Raw genomic sequence first — 18,834 nt, 5'->3', positions numbered from 1 at the left:
TATTCACGTCTCCGTGTCTTTGAAAACTTAACCCAACTTTGCAAGAAGATGAGAACCTGCTGGTGTGGACCCTTAACTTTCTCTAACTAGAACGGACAAAATCAGAGGCGATTTACACTAAACCGAAGACCTCCGGCCCCCCGCCGCAGACTGCACCCCCGAATTCTGGGCTCGCTGGGTGTCAAGTCAGCTGCCCCGCGGCAGACCTTCCGTCCGGGGCCCCAGAGAAAGCCCTCCGCCAGCGCCGAGCGTAGTAGGGGCTGTAGGTTTGGGGGAGCTGGTCTTAGTAGGAGTGGGTGGGAGGGTGGCGGTACCCCAGCAACTTACAGTCCAGGGCGACCACCAGGTAGCGCAGCAGCAGCAGGAGGAGGCGGTGGCGGCTCCTCCTCGCCATCTTCGCGGGGTCGGGAGCTGCCGGCTCCTCGGAAGCCGAGGGTCCCGGCGGCGGGAGCGCGGGAGCGCGGGAGGCAGCCCGGGGGGGCACTGAACTTCTCCGGGCGGGAGAGGAGAGACTCGTGCAGGGGAGGGGCGGGGAGGGGCGGGGCCTGATGGGATGTCAGTTTCCCCCTTCCAGGGGCGTCTTCTTAGCCCGCTGCCTAGAGGCGGGTCTGGCCTAACCAGGGGCCTGGGGGGGGGGGGTCTGGACAGTTCTTTTTTTGGGGGGGGCGTGTGGGGAGGTTGGGACGGGGCGGGCCGAAGAAGCCGGACGAGGTGTCGGCTGGGTCCTAATGAGGGGGCCGGAGGAGGCGACGGGCGGAAGGGAAGCCCTGGCGGGGCGGGCGGCCCCCGCCCCCACCCCCGCGCCGCCGGGATTGATCGGCTTTGTGTCTGGTCCCGCGCGGGGCTGCCAGCTGTCCCCCAGGGCGAGGAGCCCGGGCGCGGGAGGCGCTGGCCGCAGGGCTTGGGGGTGGGGCGCGGAGGAGGAGGGACTGCGCCTGCCTTGCTCCGACTCCTCTCTTCCCCTCCTTGGCACAAAACTTCTTTGGGGGTTTTCAGCCTAAGGGTGGAGATTTTTGGAAAATTTCTGGCCAACCCGCGAACCTGCCGGGTAGGCGCTCCGGGGAGATGGGGTTTGCCGGCTCCGCCTTGGAGGCGAAGGGGGGAAAAAAAGCAATCAATACTCGAGCTGGAAGGCAGGACTCAGATTTTAGCCATCGCCTTGGCCTCTCCTCGGTGTAAGCTTTCTGCTTCTTTGTGGAGAGTTGAGGTGTGTTTTGTGTTCTTTGCTTTTCACGTGTCAGAGTTAGAAGTTCATCTAACGGTATGAAATATTTATCATGTTTCTTTCCAGTTATATAACTGCCGCCTGTGGAGTTTTCCACATGTTAAAACTCTACAGCTGCCCTTTGTCAGGTTTATTTTTGGTCTGCAGTGCTTTTAAAAGCGAAACCCATTATGAATGCTCTGGTGCGCGCTTTAAAATTGACCCGCACTTATATAGTGCACACAGTGCAAGGGCTAAACAGGCAATTTATATATTTCCTCCTAGGGACCGAAAACGTCTGCTGCATTCAACAGTACTGACAGGTCTGGAAAAAGACCATTCCCAAGAGAAGAAATAGTTATACGTTGTTGTTGTTGTTGTTTTAAACGTAGAATAATGGATAAAGTTCTGTGTAGAAGACAGTCGATTTAGTGGTGTGCACACGAAGAATTTAGTTAGCTCAGTGGACAAAGGCAACCAGAGTTCAGATAGGCAGAGCTGTGAGGAATGAGCATCCCTGCTGTTTCCTTGGTGACAGTGATGGAAGCTTAATGCCCATGGCGGGAGAGGGGCAGAGGACCCAGAAAGGAAAGTCAAAATGGCAAAAATGTGAGAGCTATACTCTAGTCAAGCAAGGAGAAAAAATACAGATTCAACAACAGGCTTACGCCAGTTTTTCTGGGCAGTAACAAGAAAGATTTAATGCTTTACAAGAAAAGTTGTTGGCACCCTCTTTTCTCATTCTTGACGCAACTATCTGCCCTTTTGCTCCTTGCTAAAGATACACACAAAAGGGGTACTTTTGGGGCTTCCCTGGTGGCGCAGTGGTTGAGAATCTGCCTGCCAATGCAGGGGATACGGGTTCGAGCCCTGGTCTGGGAAGATCCCACGTGCCGCGGAGCAATTAGGCCCGTGAGCCACAATTACTGAGCCTGCGCGTCTGGAGCCTGTGCTCCGCAACAAGAGAGGCCGCGATAATGAGAGGCCCGCGCACCGCGAGGAAGAGTGGCCCCCACTTGCCGCAACTAGAGAAAGCCCTCGCACAGAAACGAAGACCCAACACAGCCATAAATAAATAAATAAAAGGGGTACTTTTTAAAAAAATTCTGTGACACGGTATGTGAATAATTGATTCACTCAGCTATCTGTCCCCCAGTCAAGGCATTTGTCAAATAGCTACAATATGCCGGCTGCTGGAGGACAGTGATGAACAAGATCAAGTCTTTGCTGCTAAGGAGCTCACAGTCTTGAGGAAAGAGAGAGTGAGTCCCATCTGGAAAGACCTCTAATACCACGTCATAAGTGTTACGGGAGGACAGAAAATATTACGTTTTTTATTGAGTGCTTTCTCAGCAGTGGAGTCTGAATAGTGCAATATCTAATCCTCCAACAACTCTGTTAGAGAGAAAATATTATCATTCCCACTCTACAGATGAGATAACCAGGCGGAGAGATGCTAAACAGCTTGTTCAAGGTCAAGGGTCAAGGCTAAGGGGAGGTTGCTACGTTGGGGATGCATGCAGGCCATATAACCTACACACATCCTCCCATATACTCTTTATCGGCATGGAAAGTTGGGGCAACATTTGAAAGGAAGGAAATAAGGGAAGGACATTCTAGGCAGAGCAGAGAGCAGGCTCAAAAGCTGAGAGATCTAAAAATTATGGCTTGTTTAGGAAAAGCAAGTTTCTACAGTGCTAGAGTAGAACATGTGGAATGGGGGCAGGGGAGGTGGCAGAAACTGAAAAGACGATTGGATTATGAGTGTCATTCAATGTCATACTATAGACTCTAGACCTTATCCTGTAGGTAAAGAGCTTTTTGAAAGCACTAGGGTAGGATATAAAATAATCCACAGTAGAACTGCTCTGTCCATTACGGTAGCCTCTAGATTCATGTGGCTATATAAATTTGAATTCCATTAAATTTAAAATCCAATTCTCTGGTCATACTTGTCACGTTTGAAGTTCTCAATAGCCACATGGGAGTAGTGTCTGTCCTCCTGGACAATGCAGATATGTAGCATTGCCATCATTCCAGAAAGTTCTATAAGACATTGTTGGCCTAGAATGATGATTCATATGGAAATGTAGAGAATGGTTTAGAGATAAGAGAATCAGAATGTTAGACAAATCTGAAAGCCATTGCAGTGTTCTGAGAAGGAGATGAGGCATGAAGTAAATGGCCACAGTAAGTGAAGAGGCAGGTAGATTCCAATGGTATTGCACAGCAGGATTGTGTTGTCTATATAGATGATTGTGTCAGCTATAGAGGTGAGAAAGCGGGGGAGCTGTAGTAACAGAGATTTCTAGCCTGGGTGGCTATATGTGGTTATAAATAGCATCATTACCTGAAAAAGAAACATAGGCAGCGTACATAGTTCCAACAGGATTGGGATGAGTTGACTAAGGGTTATCTAGTGAGATGACCAGCAACTATTAGAAGAATTGGGCTAGAATTCAGGAAGCCCTCAGAATTGATAAAGAAATAAATGTAGGGCTTCCCTGGTGGTAGAGTGGTTAAGAATCCGCCTGCCAATGCAGGGGACACGGGTTGGAGCCCTGGTCCAGGAAGATCCCACATGCCACAGAGCAACAAAGCCCGAGCGCCACAACTACTGAAGCCTGTGCGCCTAGAGCCCGTGCTCTGCAACGAGAGAAGCCACTGCAATGAGAAGCCCGCGTACCACAACGAAGAGTAGCCCCCCCTCACCACAACTAGAGAATGCCCGCACGCAGCAACAAAGACTCAACACAGCCAAAAATAAATAAATAAAATAAATAAATTTATTTAAAAAAAGAAGTAGATGTAAATATCATCAGCTTCCCTTAGAACAGTGATCGCTAAGATTGCTCTTTGGAATCTCCTAGAGATCCTTAAATATGATTCTCTACTTAAAATTATGTTAAAAATTCTGAGTCCCAGAAGTTTCAATCTCAGGGGCACCTGGGAAGCTGTACAGTCTCGTCCTTGGTGCCTGAGGGGGACTGATTTCGGAACTCCCCGTGGTTACCAAAATCTGAGGATGCTCAAATCCCGTATATAAAATGGCATTAGTATTTGCATATAACCTACGCAATCCTCCCATATACTTTAAATCACCTCTAGATTATTTATAATACCTAATACAATGGAAGTGCTATGTAAATAGTTGCCAGCACGCATCAAATTCAAATTTTGCTTTTTGGAATTTTCTGGAATTTTTTTTCGAATATTTTTAATCCGTGGTTGGTTGAACCTGAGGATGCAGCACCTGTGGATTCAGAGGGCTGACTGCATTACTGATAAGCACCCTGGTTGACTCTGATGAAACTATTCAATGGACTGGTATTTGAGAACCTTTCTAGAAGATGGGAGAAGTCATGAGAGTGAATGAATGAGATCAATCAGGAAAAGAAGTGAATATTCATCTAGAGGTAAATCTAAGGAAATAAATCCAATAAGAGGTAGGAAGAAGAGCCATGTTAAAAAATAAAAGTGAATCTAGACACAGACCTTATATTTTTCACAAAAAATGAACTCAAAACGGATCACAGACCTAAATGTAAAATGCAAAACTACAAAACTCCTAGAAGATAATGTGGGGAAGGAAAAATCATTTTTCCTCTCCCCTTTTAGGTTCTTGGCTGAGATCCCTCCGTAATGAAAAGACAGGTTAATGGGAGAAAAACAAACACATTTAGTAACTTGTATACCTTCTATATTCAAGGGAGATATCCAAGAACACTGAGTAACTCTCCAAAATGGCCCAAGTCACCACCTTAGATGCCGTCTGTAGTTAAAGACAAAAGATGTTGCGGTCTCCCCCTACCGCCCCCCCCAGGCCAGTTATGGGAGGTGACCAGCAAAAACACAGTAAACAAGGGTAAGGTTGTTCTGCAGATTTAATTCACTGCCTTCTCCATTAATAAGTGTTTCCAGAGATTTAGAATCACCCTTCTCTTCCCGGTACAGAGAGGGAGATACCCATACAAATAGAGATTTCCCTTAGAAATATAAATGTCTCCTACAAAAGGAGCTTTTGTACTTCTACTCAGTTTTCAGGGCTTTTCCTATGTTTGCTGTTTCTTAAAAATATCAGCCTAAAATAATTCTCCTGCCAAAGAGGCATATTTTGGGGTGACAGGTTCTGCTCCCCTTCAATAACAAAGGACAAAATCTAGAGGACCTTGGGTTTGGTGGTGACTTTTTTTGTTTACTATGTGCCAGATCTTAGTTGCAGCATGTGAGATCCTTAGTTGCAGCATGTGGGATCTAGTTCCCTGACCAGAGATCGAACCCAGGCCCCCTGCATTGGGAGCACTGGACTACCACGGAAGTCCCTGGTGGTGACTTTTTAGATAAAATACCAAAGGCGTGATTCAAGCAAGAAAGAATTGATAAACTAGACTTCATTAAAGTTTTTAAAATTAAAAACTTCTGCTCTTTGAAAGACAATTTCAAGAGAATTAGAAGCCACAGGCTGGGAGAAAATATTTACAAAAAATGTATCTAATAAAGAGCTATTACCCAAAATATACAAAGAACTCTTAAAACTCAACAATAAGAAAACAACTCAATCTTAAAAATTGGTCAGGGGACTTCCCTGGCGGTCCAGTGGTTACAGAGTTCGCCTTCCAATGCAGGGGGTGCGGGTTTTTGGCCACATGCCTTGTGGCTAAAAAACCAAAACATAGAACGAAAGCAATATTGTAACAAATTCAATAGAGACTTAAAAACAAAAAAAATTGGTCAAAGACCTTAGTAGACTCCTCACCAAAGAAGATATAGAGATAGTAAGCATAAAAAAATTAATTAACAGAAACTACGGGCTTCCTTGGTGGCACAGTGGTTAAGAATCCGCCTGCCAATGCAGGGGACACGGGTTCGATCCCTGGTCCGGGAAGATCCCACATGCCGCGAAGCAACTAAGTCCGTGTGCCACAATTACTGAGCCTGCGCTCTAGAACCCGAGAGCCACAACTACTGAAGCCTGTGCAGCTAGAGCCCGTGCTCCGCAACAAGAGAAGCCACCGCAATGAGAAGCCCGTGCACCGCAACGAAGAGTAGCCCCTGCTCGCCACAACTAGAGAAAGCCCGCGCGGCAGCAACAAAGACCCAATACAGCCGAAGATAAAATAAATAAATTAAAAACAAAAACAGAAACTTCAATTAAATAGAGTCGGGGGACCAGAATGAGAAGCTCTCACGCCCTGTGACAATAGCAGAGCCCAAGAGGAAGAAGAAAGACTCCTTCCCTGGCAAGGACTCAACCAATGAAAGGCCATGGCCTCTGTTTATTTTAGCCCTCCCAACTTCCTTTTACCCTCTATTAAAGTGTTCTCCCTCCTTTGCAGTGCAGGGACTTGCATTTGGCTCACCATGGATGCAGACCCCAAATTGCAATTCTCTGCAGATCCCAAGTAAACCCGTCTTTGCTGGAGAAATAACTCGCAGTCTATTTGTTTTAGGTCAACACACGCAACTATATGAAAAGATACTCCACATCATATGTTATCAAGGAAATGCAAATTAAAACAACAACAAGATACCACTATCTCACTTATTACAATGACCAAAGTCCAGAACACTGACAACATCAACACCGTCAAATGCTGGTGAGGATGTGGACCAAAAGGAACCCTCATTCATTGCTGGTGGGAATGCAAAATGGTACAGCCAATTTGGAAGCGACTTCGGCAGTTTCTTACCAAACTAAACATACACTTAGTGTATATGATCTTTTTGCATGGGATTTTCTTCCCTCATACCAGACAATTCTCCCACTTTCTAGACACTGAGGGGGTGTCCTGCAATTCAATTCAATTCTGACACTAACTACCCAGAATTAGTGCAGATCCCCCAGGTTCAGGGCTCAGTCCCATGACAACTGGAAAAAAAAAAAAGCACAACCTAGAAGTTGAGAATTATGTTTTATTCGGCAAACTTTCTGAGGGCTTAAGCTTGGGATACAGCCTCTCAGTTAAGCTCTGAGAGACTGCTCGGAAGAGGTAAGGGAGGAACCAGGATATATAGGAGTTTTTGCTACAACAGACAAACAAACCCATGTAGTAGAACGTCAAAAGATTACTGCTAATCACAAAAACAGACATTTCAAGTTAATGAGTTTAGTGCTTTTCTTTGTACAGGAAGATGCAAGAGTCAGAGCTCATTAAAATCATTCCTTTGATATGCATCTTAACTATCTAGGGCCAGTATCCTGTTTTTCACCATCCTGAATTCCCCTCAGGGTGCACCACTGCGGGAACCTGCAGTGGTTGATGGCTTGATGGCAGGCAATATTCTTTGATTACTAAAATGTCAGGCAATATTTCTTTGTCCACAGTCCAAACCCATAGAATGTACAGTACCAAGAGTGAACGCTAATGTAAACTATGGACTCTGGGTGATTGTGATATGTCAGTGTATGTTCATCAGTTGTAACAAATACATCACTCTGGTGGGAGACATTGATCATGTGGCAGGCTACGATGTGCTGGGGGCAGGGCGTATATGGGAAATCTCCATACCTTCTGCTTAATTTTGTTGTGAATCTAAAACCTAAAAAATAAAGTCTAATAACAAACTTAAAACAAACAAAAGAACACAAGAAAGAGCAGTCAAAAATGTATGAGAGGAATTCGGAGAGAATCAGGAGCCAAAGGTGGAGGTATTTACTGTCTTCAGTGCTAAAAAGACGATTGAAAATTGTCTCCTGTATTTAGTAATTATGAGGGCATTAACCACTTGGACAATAGAGAAAGCAAGCCTCCAAAGAACTAGTAGAAAAAATTTAAAGACTTGTGTTCTTTACTTAATAAAGTATAACACTAGTGCAAAGATTAAAATGAATACTGAAATGATTACAAACAGCAGCAGCATAGGACTTCCCTGGCGGTCCAGTGGTTAGGACTCAGCGCTTTCACTGCCAAGGGCCCAGGTTCGATCCCTGGTCAGGGAACTAAGATCCCACAAGCTGCATGGCAGGGCCAAAAAAACAAAAAGAAAAACAACAAAAAAAAGCAAAACAGCAGCAGGATGGTGAAAGGAATAGTAATAGTTAATGCCGCTTCATTAATGCCTGGTTGTGAGTGTGTTTCGTTATTGATCTGCATGGGGCAACTGTAGGGAAGAATGGGGAGGAATTACCAGGGGCGTCCCTGCAAACTCTGTTCTATTCTCCAGGATTGTATTGGCCCTCCCTGCCCCCTCCCATGTGTCATAATCACTTTCACTCTGATACTATAAGCATTTTGTCAGGTAAACATAAATGGGGTATTTTAGGATGTCTTACCATTTTTCCTTCTTTCCACCCACTCTAATTCTCAATTCAAAGTAATGTTGAGGAGGTGACAAGGCACATTTCCTAAAACAAGCAAGGCAGAGAAGGGCTGGTTTAAGCTGAGTGACTTCTCACAACATCTCAGATTTGGTATTTCTGTGTTGAATGCGTTATTTTTCCTCATGGGTGTGGAGAAGTTGCTGGTAAATGCCCACACTCTGCAAATTAGAGAAAAGAGCAAAACAAGTCTTCCATTTCCAGAACCACGTAAATTCCCAAGTGTCTCTCATATACATTTTAACTGCCTGTGGATAGAATTTAAGGTCTTTCATGGGATCCTTATTACTCATCCCTCATCATTATCCCTCAGATTGTTTGCTGGAATAAGCCTGATTTCAGCTTTTCATTCTGATATGCCATAAGCACACTCATGACTTGTGCTCAAATAAACCTATTTAGAGAAGCCCTATTCTACAGCCCCTCCAGAATGTAGTCTTCATGACCCTCCCAAAGTGACATCTTTCTTCCAGTTATTATAACAATACAGTGCTCAAAACTTTCTTCCAAGAAAGAAAAAAACCCTCACTAGCCTTGTAACAGGGGAGAGCTAAATCGGACTCCACGTTTCTTTGACTTGAACCTTTGCTTTTCATTGCTTTTGTTATTATCATCATACATAGTGGCCTGCCTCAGGGAACCCTGCCGCTCTGCCAGAATGTTAAAGTGCCTCTGTTCAGCTCACAGGGAGACAATCTGACCAGGCGCACTTGTGGAAGGCTGCAAGAAATAAGAAATTACCACATCCCCTCCCCAAGGCTGGCCAGTTCCAGGGGATATTTGCAAAATTTATGGCCTTTTTACTTTACTTCCTCATCTCCTCCCCCTCTCTCTGCTATAAAAGAAACTGGCATACAAACCCGCACAAGATGGTTTATCAGAGACACTAGTCTGCCACCTTCTCAGTCTGTCGGCTTTCCGAATAAAGTCCTACTCCTTGCCTCAGCACCTCGTCTTCGATTCACCGGCCTGTAGTGCGGTGTGCAGAGCGAGCTTGGACTCGGTAACAGCCTCACCTGGTTTTAATTACTACAAGCAGGACAGTCTTTCACAGTCTGTGCTCCTACATGACTTAACAGCTCCAGGGTGGTTCTACCTGACAATTAAGTGAGGTTCACCAGTGATCAGTAAATTAGTTATTAATGCTTTCTTTATTTTATTTTATTTTATTTTATTTTATTTTTTTTAAATCAGTCATCAATTTTATACACATCACTTTATACATGTCAATCCCAATCACCCGATTCAGCACACCACCATCCCCACCCCACCACAGTTTTTCCCCCTTGGTTTCCATACGTTTGTTCTCTACATCTGTGTCTCAACTTCTGCCCTGCAACCCGGTTCATCTGTACCATTTTTCTAGGTTCCACATACATGCATTAATATACGATATTTGTTTTTCTCTTTCTGACTTACTTCACTCTGTATGACAGTCTCTAGATCCATCCACGTCTCAACAAATGACCCAATTTCATTCCTTTTTATGGCTGAGTAATATTCCATTGTATATATGTACCACATCTTCTTTATCCATTCGTCTGTTGATGGGCATTTAGGTTGCTTCCATGACCTGGCTATTGTAAATAGTGCTGTAATGAACATTCGGGTGCATGTATTAATGCTTTCTTTTCTTTTCTAAAAGCACATTTATTATCAACTCAGTGGTTGGTTTTTTAAAATTGAAGGATAATTAGCAACTTCATAGGGAATTAAGTAATATGAAAATGACTTTTTAAATGGAATTTTCTTGGGGAAGAGACAGCATTTAACAAACATTTGCCAGGGTCAGACAAAGGATGGACAGACATCAGTTAGTCTATAAGGATGGAGTCATAACAACTAAAACTTGGGGAAAAAGATACTTCCCAACTCCATCCCCTCCCCACATTTCCCCTCCCTCATTTCACAGTTAAGAATGATGAGAACCAAAGGAGTGATATAATTTACCCAAGGTCACACAGCAAGATAAGAAAAGAGCCAGGCCTGGAATGAATGCTAGTTATGTCTTTCCTCTGCAGTCCCCCAAAGAGTGTAGATCCCTCAGTGCTGGCTGGGAATGGATTTGCCTTTTTGTATATAACTCGACCCACATTATATCTAATTTTCTCCTGAGACCCCTTGCCTAGGACAGCTACACTTAATGTATGTCCTTAATTGAAGAGTGAGTGGGGGAAGTAAAACTCTGTTGGGTTGCGGGAGCTTTGCAGTCTAACTCACCATCTTGGATCTATAGCAATACAGCCCAGATGAGAGGATACTAAAAAGATTTAGGAAAGATGCAGTGATTCTTCCATTTGGTTGCTGCTCTCCAGAACACTTCTAAAGACGATGATGATATTAATTGTTACCATGTATTAAGTACTATTTTCTGGCACTGTGCAGACCACTTCATAGGCGTTATCTGATAAACAACTTTGTGAAGAGGTACTATTATCATCTTACAGATGAGAACAAAGGCTTAGGAAAGTTAAGTCCCTGACCCAGGACTAGGCAACTAGGAAATAACTGAGACAGCTTTAAACCCAGATTTGTCTGACTTCCAAGACCCATGTTCTTAATTACTAAGATATCTGAGAAGATGGACTCCAGTGGAGTGCATTTCTCTCTTCTCCTAGGGAGAAGAAAAAGCCATCCTGAATGTTGTCACTTGATCTCTGTCATGATAATGTCATCTTCATTTGTTTGACAGGATATTTTGCAGGTCCTTTCATATGCATTTTCTCTTTGGATCTCTGCAACAACCCAATGAGGGAGCTGGGAAAGGTATGATTATGCATTTTTAAACAGCCCTATCTATAACTGCTGGGTATCAGTAAGTACCTGATCAACTCCAGATGCTAAACAAATAGAAGATCAAAATCTCTATGATTTCTGTATGATGAATGTTCAGGGTACTCTGAGTGACCAGCTGGGTATGAGGCAGCCTGGGGATGTGGGAAACACACTATTGGGAGTCTGGCTGGCTGTGATAGGGACCTATCTGTCTATATCTGTCTGGTGACTTAGAGACTTAATAACCTGCCCACATTCACACAGGTAATGAACCCAAACCATCTGTCTCTAAAGACCCTGCTATTCCCCATTCCCTTACTTCAGTTATCTTTCATGTTCTAATAACTCTGTAGTCTATATCTCTTTAGCTGAGATCTTTCTCTTGAACTCCAAATCAGTTTTCCATGTTTTTAGAATATCTAGATGTACCACTCAAAATCAGTTAAAATTGATTTTTAAATATTTAAATTAAAATCAAGTCTAAAATTGAGTTGATTTTATCACCGCTTCACCCCACTTCAATTTTCTCCACTTTTTTACCTTCTTCCTTCTCTCCCATCCTTTCTCTCTTTCATTACCCAACATGAAATAAGCACCTACTATAGGCCAACCACTATGCTGATGGCTTGGGACACAATTATGTGCAGTAACAGACAATATATCTCATCTTGTGGATGAGATAGACATCAATCAGGCAAAGCAAGCATGGATACTAGGGGGGCTAATTAATTAAGGGTTTGCATATTTGGGAAGTCAGGCAAGGCTAGTCTGAGGGAGTGACGCTTAGTCTGGAAGTTGAAGGGAGTAGGAGAAAACAGGTGGGAAGAACAGTCTATGAAAAGGGGACACCAGGTGCACAGACCTTGTGACAAGTACACAGAGTGAGAGTCGGCAGGTGGGACTGTAGCACAAAGGTTGAGAGGGAGAGTGATGGAGGCCATGGAGAGCCTGGCTGAAAACCTTCAAGGACTCCAGCAGCTTTCAGAATAAAAGGAGAATATACAACACCACTTTATTCCCTTTTTCTCATCATGCTACCACAGGGCCTTTGCATATACTGTTCCCTCTTTGCACTTGGATCTTCATTCTTTGTTCTTTCTTTAGTATTATCTAGCATGTATTGAATATTTGCTATACACATATTAGGCACTATGCTAAATTCTTTTCATATTACCTACTTTAATCCTCATAATCATATAAATGAGAAAATCTATTATTTCCATTTTACAGGTGAGGTCATTGGGACAGAGAGATTGAGTGACAAGCCCAGAATCACAACAACTTGTGAGGGGTAGAGTAAGGTTTGCAACGGCACTGGGCTTAGTCCAGATTCAACGCGCTGAACTGTTATGTGCATTGCTGTCAGTTCGCCTCCATCTCAGCTGGTCACCACCTCTTCATCCTTCTGTCTCTGCTAAACTTCAATTTCCTTAGGAAATTTTCCTGCCCTTCCTGACTAGATCAAATCCTACTATTGCAAACTCTCGTTACCCTCTTCCTCTCTGGTATCAAAGCTGGGATTTTAAACTCAGTTGGTCACAATCAGTCACCAGTAGTAGACTGTGAACTCCATGAAGACAGGGTCTAATTTTTAATCTCATTATTGCAGTCTCTTTTCCTAACAAAGTGCTTGTCAGTTATTAAATGCTCAACAGATATATAGCTACTGGTTGGATATATGGATCCGTATATCTTTGACAAGAGTGTGATTGTACTGTAAGTTTTTTTTTAACCTAACAACTTAGTTCAGGCTGCTATAACAAAGCACCAGAGTCTGAGTGGCTTATAAACAACAGATATTTATTTCTCAAGTTCTGGAGGATAGGAAGTTCAAGATCAGGGCATTGGGAAAATCAGGTTCCAGCAAGGGCCCCCTTCCAGGTTGTAGACAGCCGATGTCTTGTTGTGTCCTCACACGGAGGAAAGAGAGCTCTGGCATCTTCTTATAAGGAGACTTATCCCATTCATGAGGGCTCCACACTCATGACCTAATCACCTCCCAAAGGTCCTACTTCCAAATACCATCACATTAGGATTAGGGTCTCAACATATGATTTTTGAGGGAGCACAAACATTCAGTCCATAACATCTAACAATGTCTTTTTAAAGTCAGTAGTTGGGACTTCCCTGGTGGCCCAGTGGTTAAGACTTGGCCTTCCAATGCAGTGGGTGCAGGTTCGATGCCTGGTCAGGGAGCTAAGATCCCACATGCCTTGAGGCCAAAAAACCAAAACATAAAACAGAAGCAATACTGTAACAAATTCAATAAAGACTAAAAAAAAAATGATCCATGTTAAAGTCAGTAGTACTGCTTTTAAGCTTCAGTATCTCTACATGCCAATCTCATTGCTAATCATTGCTAAGTGCTCTGTGTTCATGATCTCCTTTGATTCTACATATGAAGGAACTGAAGGTCTGAATGAGGTCCAATAAATTGCCCCAGGACACCCAGTTGGTCAATGGTACAAGACATGGTTCCAGGTCTGTCTATATCTAAAGCCTTTACTCTATAGCACTGTCATGTTACCTCCACTCTTATAACCATTTTTCCAAGTCAGCCAATCTACTACGATATCAGTGCTGATGGCACCATTGTATTCGCTGTAGGGATATAATAACTGTTTAACAGATCCATATTTATTTACTTTTAGGTTGTTTTGATATTTTTAACATCATAAAGCTGTGATGCACATTCTTGTATGTTTGTACTCTTGTCTGATTATTTCCTCAGGGTAGTTGGTGGTAAAAAAGTCAGAAGTTTTGATTCATATGGCCAAATTAGCAGCAGTAGAATTTGAGTTTTTAGTAGTGGATTCTATTACCTGCCTATTTGCCAAGAGGGTATGTTTTGGCATTGGCCAACAAAGAAAAACATGACATAAAAATATTCTTTGCATTTTCATTAATTTATCCTGGAGTACAGAAAAAAAGATAAAATCCACTGCAGCCCTTTTTCTTTGGACCTAGTTCTCAAGGCATATTTTTGAAGTACAGAATTTAGTATGTACTCCAACTTAAGACGGATAAATAGGAGTACTTGCAGCAAAAATAGGCTGCTTTTGATTTGTTTAGTGTTTACTATGTATCCTGAACACATTTTTCTCTAATGTATCTGTATAAACCTTTAATTTTTTTGCGTAATCAAATTCTTAATGCTGATGAAATTCTATACCTCAAATAACTTTTCTTACCAGCATCTCAACTGCATTTTTCATCTTTAAGACCTTTGAGAAGGGGTTAGAGAACATGAATAAACTTGCTTCAGAAAAAATTAGATGGATAGACAAGAAACAGAATGACGCCTTTTTACTCCCAAAGATTTAGGAAACTGCTATGTTCTTGGATCTGTCCCCTTTAAAGCAGGTGGATAGTTTTAATCTTTCCGGAATGCTCTTTTTGGCCCTGATGAAAAGTAGCTGACCGGAAGAGCAGCAGAAGGTTAACATTTGGTTTCACGACCGATATAACCCTCTAAGTGACAACATTCTGTCTACCAAACAAGCCAAGATTTGTGTTTCTCTGGAGAGGTCAAGAAAGGGCATGTTTTCTCATATGATAACCTATAAAACCCTCTTGCTTTTCACTGAATTTTAAGGTTTGCCTTGTGCCTTATAGATGTTAGTGCTCCTAGGAATTGGAAGAGTTTTCAAAAATATTTTTTTTCCTGGAAGTGTGATATTCTAACAAAGGCCAGGCTGTTGATTCCCTGAAGTGCTAGGAATCCTTGCAGGGACAGAAGTTCAAATGTTTGTCTGCTGGCTTGGAGCCAGTGAATACAATGGCAGGGAACTTTCGTGGAGACCTTGAAAATGCCTGATGGGGTGGATGCAGTTTAAGAAGCAGGATATGGGAGTTAGAGCCTATGGCGGAAATGGCCATCCTTGTCATTCCTCCCTAGGATAGGGCCTAAACATCCTGGAGCACTGAAAATCAAAAGTGGAGATATATTGGCCATTCCAGAAACTACATCTTTTTCCCTAGAAACACTTTTAGATAAGCCATCTAAAACCTCTGGAATTTTGGTTCCTCATATATAGAAAATGGGACTGAGGTATGTGATTTTAAAGGCATTTTCAACTATAAAACTAGGCTACTCTTCAAATTCAGAAACAGAGAATAAGCAAGTCTTCTAGTAACAATACAATATTTTATTGCTGCTGGAAAGTTGTCAGTATGATAAGCAACCTCTACTCAACTACTACAGATTTTTTCTTTTCCCTCCTGCCCCAACCACTGAAAACACACACACACACACACACACACACACACAAACACACACACACACACACACACACGGTGTCTCTCTCTCTCTCATAAACTGTTTAAAGCATATTTAATTTTGTCCTAGTAAGTCAAGAATCTTAGAACAGGACTTCCCTGGTGGTGCAGTGGTTAAGAATCCGCCTGCCAATGCAGGCGACATGGGTTCGATCCCTGGTCCAGGAAGATCCCACATGCTGTGGAGCAACTAAGCCCGTGCACCACAACTACTGAGCCTGCGTTCTGGAGCCCGTGAGCCACAGCTACGGAGCCCACGTGCTACAACTACTGAAGCCCATGCACCTAGAGCCCGTGCTCCGCAACAAGAGAAGCCACCGCAATGAGAAGCCCGTGCACTGCAACGAAGAGTAGCCCCTGCTCGTCGCAACTAGAGAAAGCCCGCGCCCAGCAACGAAGACCCAACGCAGCCAAAAATAAATAAATACATACACACATAAATTAAAAAAAAAAAGAATCTTAGAACAGAAAGGGATATAGGGAGATAGAAGAAAGAGATGCCTTGATTGTGGTATCTGAGTTGGGGTTTATAAGACTGTTTCTTTTCTTCTCTCTTCTGATCTTCCTCTTATCATCACTTTTCTCTTTTCTATACTCCCTTCCCTTCTTTCTGCATTCAAAACCTCCAACATGTTGACTGAGATTCTTTTTTTTTTTTTGACTGAGATTCTTAATTAAAAAAAAGCTACTGGTATTTAGCCAAATCTTTCCACTGCATTTTTCAATGAGGAGCGCTTTGGCTTTTGGCCTAAGTTGACCACAGTCTTTGTCAATAGTTTAGAATTAAAGAGATTTTTGCTTTCTGATGTCAGGGCCTTTCTGGAAACACCAAAAAATAAAGTCTCAGCTGGTACTTGGACCAATTCTAACAGGTCCAAGTTTTTCCCTCCTCTCCTGCTAGTAAGGGAAAGAGTGATGGGAATAATAATGAAAGCTTTGTGGTACTGGAAATCTCTCCAGTTTTAACCTCAAAAGTTTTAGTCAAGTGTAACTTGCTTTTATGTAAGAAAATGTCATTATTATTAAAAATATACACATTGAGGGCTTCCCTGGTGGCGCAGTGGTTGAGAATCTGCCTGCCAATGCAGGGGACACGGGTTCGAGCCCTGGTCTGGGAAGATCCCACATGCCGCGGAGCAACTAGGCCCGTGAGCCACGATTACTGAGCCTGCGCGTCTGGAGCCTGTGCTCCGCAACGAGAGGCCGCGATAGTGAGAGGCCCGCGCACCGCGATGAGGAGTGGCCCCCACTTGCCGCAACTGGAGAAAGCCCTCGCACAGAAACGAAGACCCAACACAGCCATAGATAAATAAATAAATAAATTAAAAAAAAATATATATATACACATTGAAAAATTAGAAGTGAAATGTCATAACATCTGTAATTTATATTAAAATGGTCAATAATATTATAATAGCTTTGTACAGGGACAGATGGTTACTAGACTTACTGTGGTGATAATTTCATAATGTGTGCAAATGTCAAATTGCTGTATAATACACCTGAAAGTAACATAATATTGTACATCAACTCCACTTCAATTTTAAAAATGAATAAAAGAAAATATTTCATAAAAACATGGAAGAAGCAAAATGTGGCAAATTGTTAATCTAGACAGTGGGTATATGGCACTTGTTATACTATTTTTTCTTCTTTTCTGTACAGCTGAAATGTTTCACACATATTTCACACACATTTCAAAATTTCATACACATAACAAAAAGTGAATGAAAAATTAACCTCATCTTCATAAATAAGAAACCAAAGACTTAACTTAATTTGGTATCCTCTCCTCCTATGCAAACTTGCTGGATCTTCAAAATCTCTCTGCTGTGTTACTGGCTCCACTTATTCAGTTGATCTAAGAGAAGTAATCTCTATCAAAACAAGTTTAATTTTACGGAGGCCTTGACTGCAAGTTGGAAGGCCAATTCACTGGGGGAGAGAAACAGAAACTTCTCTTCACTGTTTTTATCTTGCTCTCTCCAACTGATTCTAGCACTCCTGCTGTTCTTTGGGGGAGAAGAGCAAAGGAAAGAAAGGGGAGGCAAGGGAGCATGATGACACCTCACCAGGATTTTCACTTGCCTGGGAGGAGTAAATAAAATAAACTTTTGTGAAGAAAAACAAAACACACCCAACCTAATTAAGCTTAAAAGCTTTTGTACATCAAAGAAAGCCATAAACAAAATGAAAAGACAACCTAGAGAATGGGAGAAAATATTTGCAAATGATGCGACTGACAAGGGATTAATTTCTAAAATATACAAACAGCTATACAACTCAATAACAAACAAAAAAAAACCAAACGACCCAATCAAAAAATGGGCAGAAGACCTAAATAGTCATTTCTCTAGACGAGATTGGGCATGTTCAGGAAGGTATGGCCGTAGACAGACATTTCTCCAAAGAAGACATACAAATGGCCAACAGGCACATGAAAAGATGCTCAACATCGCTAATTATTAGAGAAGTGCAAATCAAAACTACAATGAGGTATCACCTCACACCAGTCAGAATGGCCATCATCAGAAAGTCTACAAATAACAAATGCTGGAGAGGGTGTGGAGAAAAGGGAACCCTCCTACACACTGTAGGTGGAAATGTAAATTGGTACAATCATTATGGAGAACAGTATGGAGGTTTCTTAAAAAACTAAAATTAGAGCTACCATATGATCCAGCAATCCCACTCCCAGGCACATATCTGGAGAAAACTATGGTTTGAAAGGATACATGCACCCCAATGTTCATTGCAGCACTATTTATAATAGCCAGGACATGGAAGCAACCTAAATATCCATCAACAGGAGAAGATGTGGTATATATATATATATATATATATATATATATATATATATATATATGCACAATGGAATATTACTGAGCCATAAAAAGGAATGAAATAATGCCATTTTCAGCAACATGGATGGACCTAGAGATTATCATACTAAATAAAGTAAGTAAGGCAGAGAAAGACAAATATCATACAATTTCACTTATATGTGGAATCTAAAAAGATAATAGAAATTAACTTGTTTACAAAACAGAAATAGACTGACAGACATACAAAACAAACTTATGGTTACCAATGGGGAGAGTGGAGGTGGTGGTGGGAGGTTGGGGAGAGAGATAAATTAGGAGCTTGGGATTAACATACACACACTACTATATATAAAATAGGTAAACAACAAGGACCTACTGTTTAGCACAGGGAACTATACTCAATATCTTGTAGTAACCTATAATGGAAAAGAATC

General features: G+C 42.3%; 1 protein-coding gene across 5 annotated transcripts in view; it reads right to left on the bottom strand.

Annotated features, from left to right (window-relative positions):
* JAM2 (junctional adhesion molecule 2) overlaps positions 1-973 on the bottom strand; it is a 67,655-nt gene extending 66,682 nt beyond the window's left edge. For 3 of the 5 annotated variants that reach the window (XR_014263097.1, XR_014263098.1, XR_014263099.1), the window contains exon 1: positions 328-973. Coding sequence is in view for 1 of the 5 variants with exons in the window: in XM_082460574.1 (XP_082316700.1) it covers positions 328-394 (67 nt within the window). In the remaining 4 variants the exon portion in view is untranslated. The remainder of the gene's footprint in view (positions 1-327) is intronic. The other 2 variants (XR_014263100.1, XM_082460574.1) reach the window with 1 other exon arrangement.
* Positions 974-18,834: the final 17,861 nt, after the last annotated feature.

This window comes from Balaenoptera physalus, assembly GCF_965194825.1.
Source record: "Balaenoptera physalus genome assembly, chromosome: 4".
Taxonomy (NCBI): Eukaryota; Metazoa; Chordata; class Mammalia; order Artiodactyla; family Balaenopteridae; genus Balaenoptera; species Balaenoptera physalus.
Note: the sequence above shows the minus strand (reverse complement) of the source record. Positions and strands in the feature narration are given on the sequence as shown.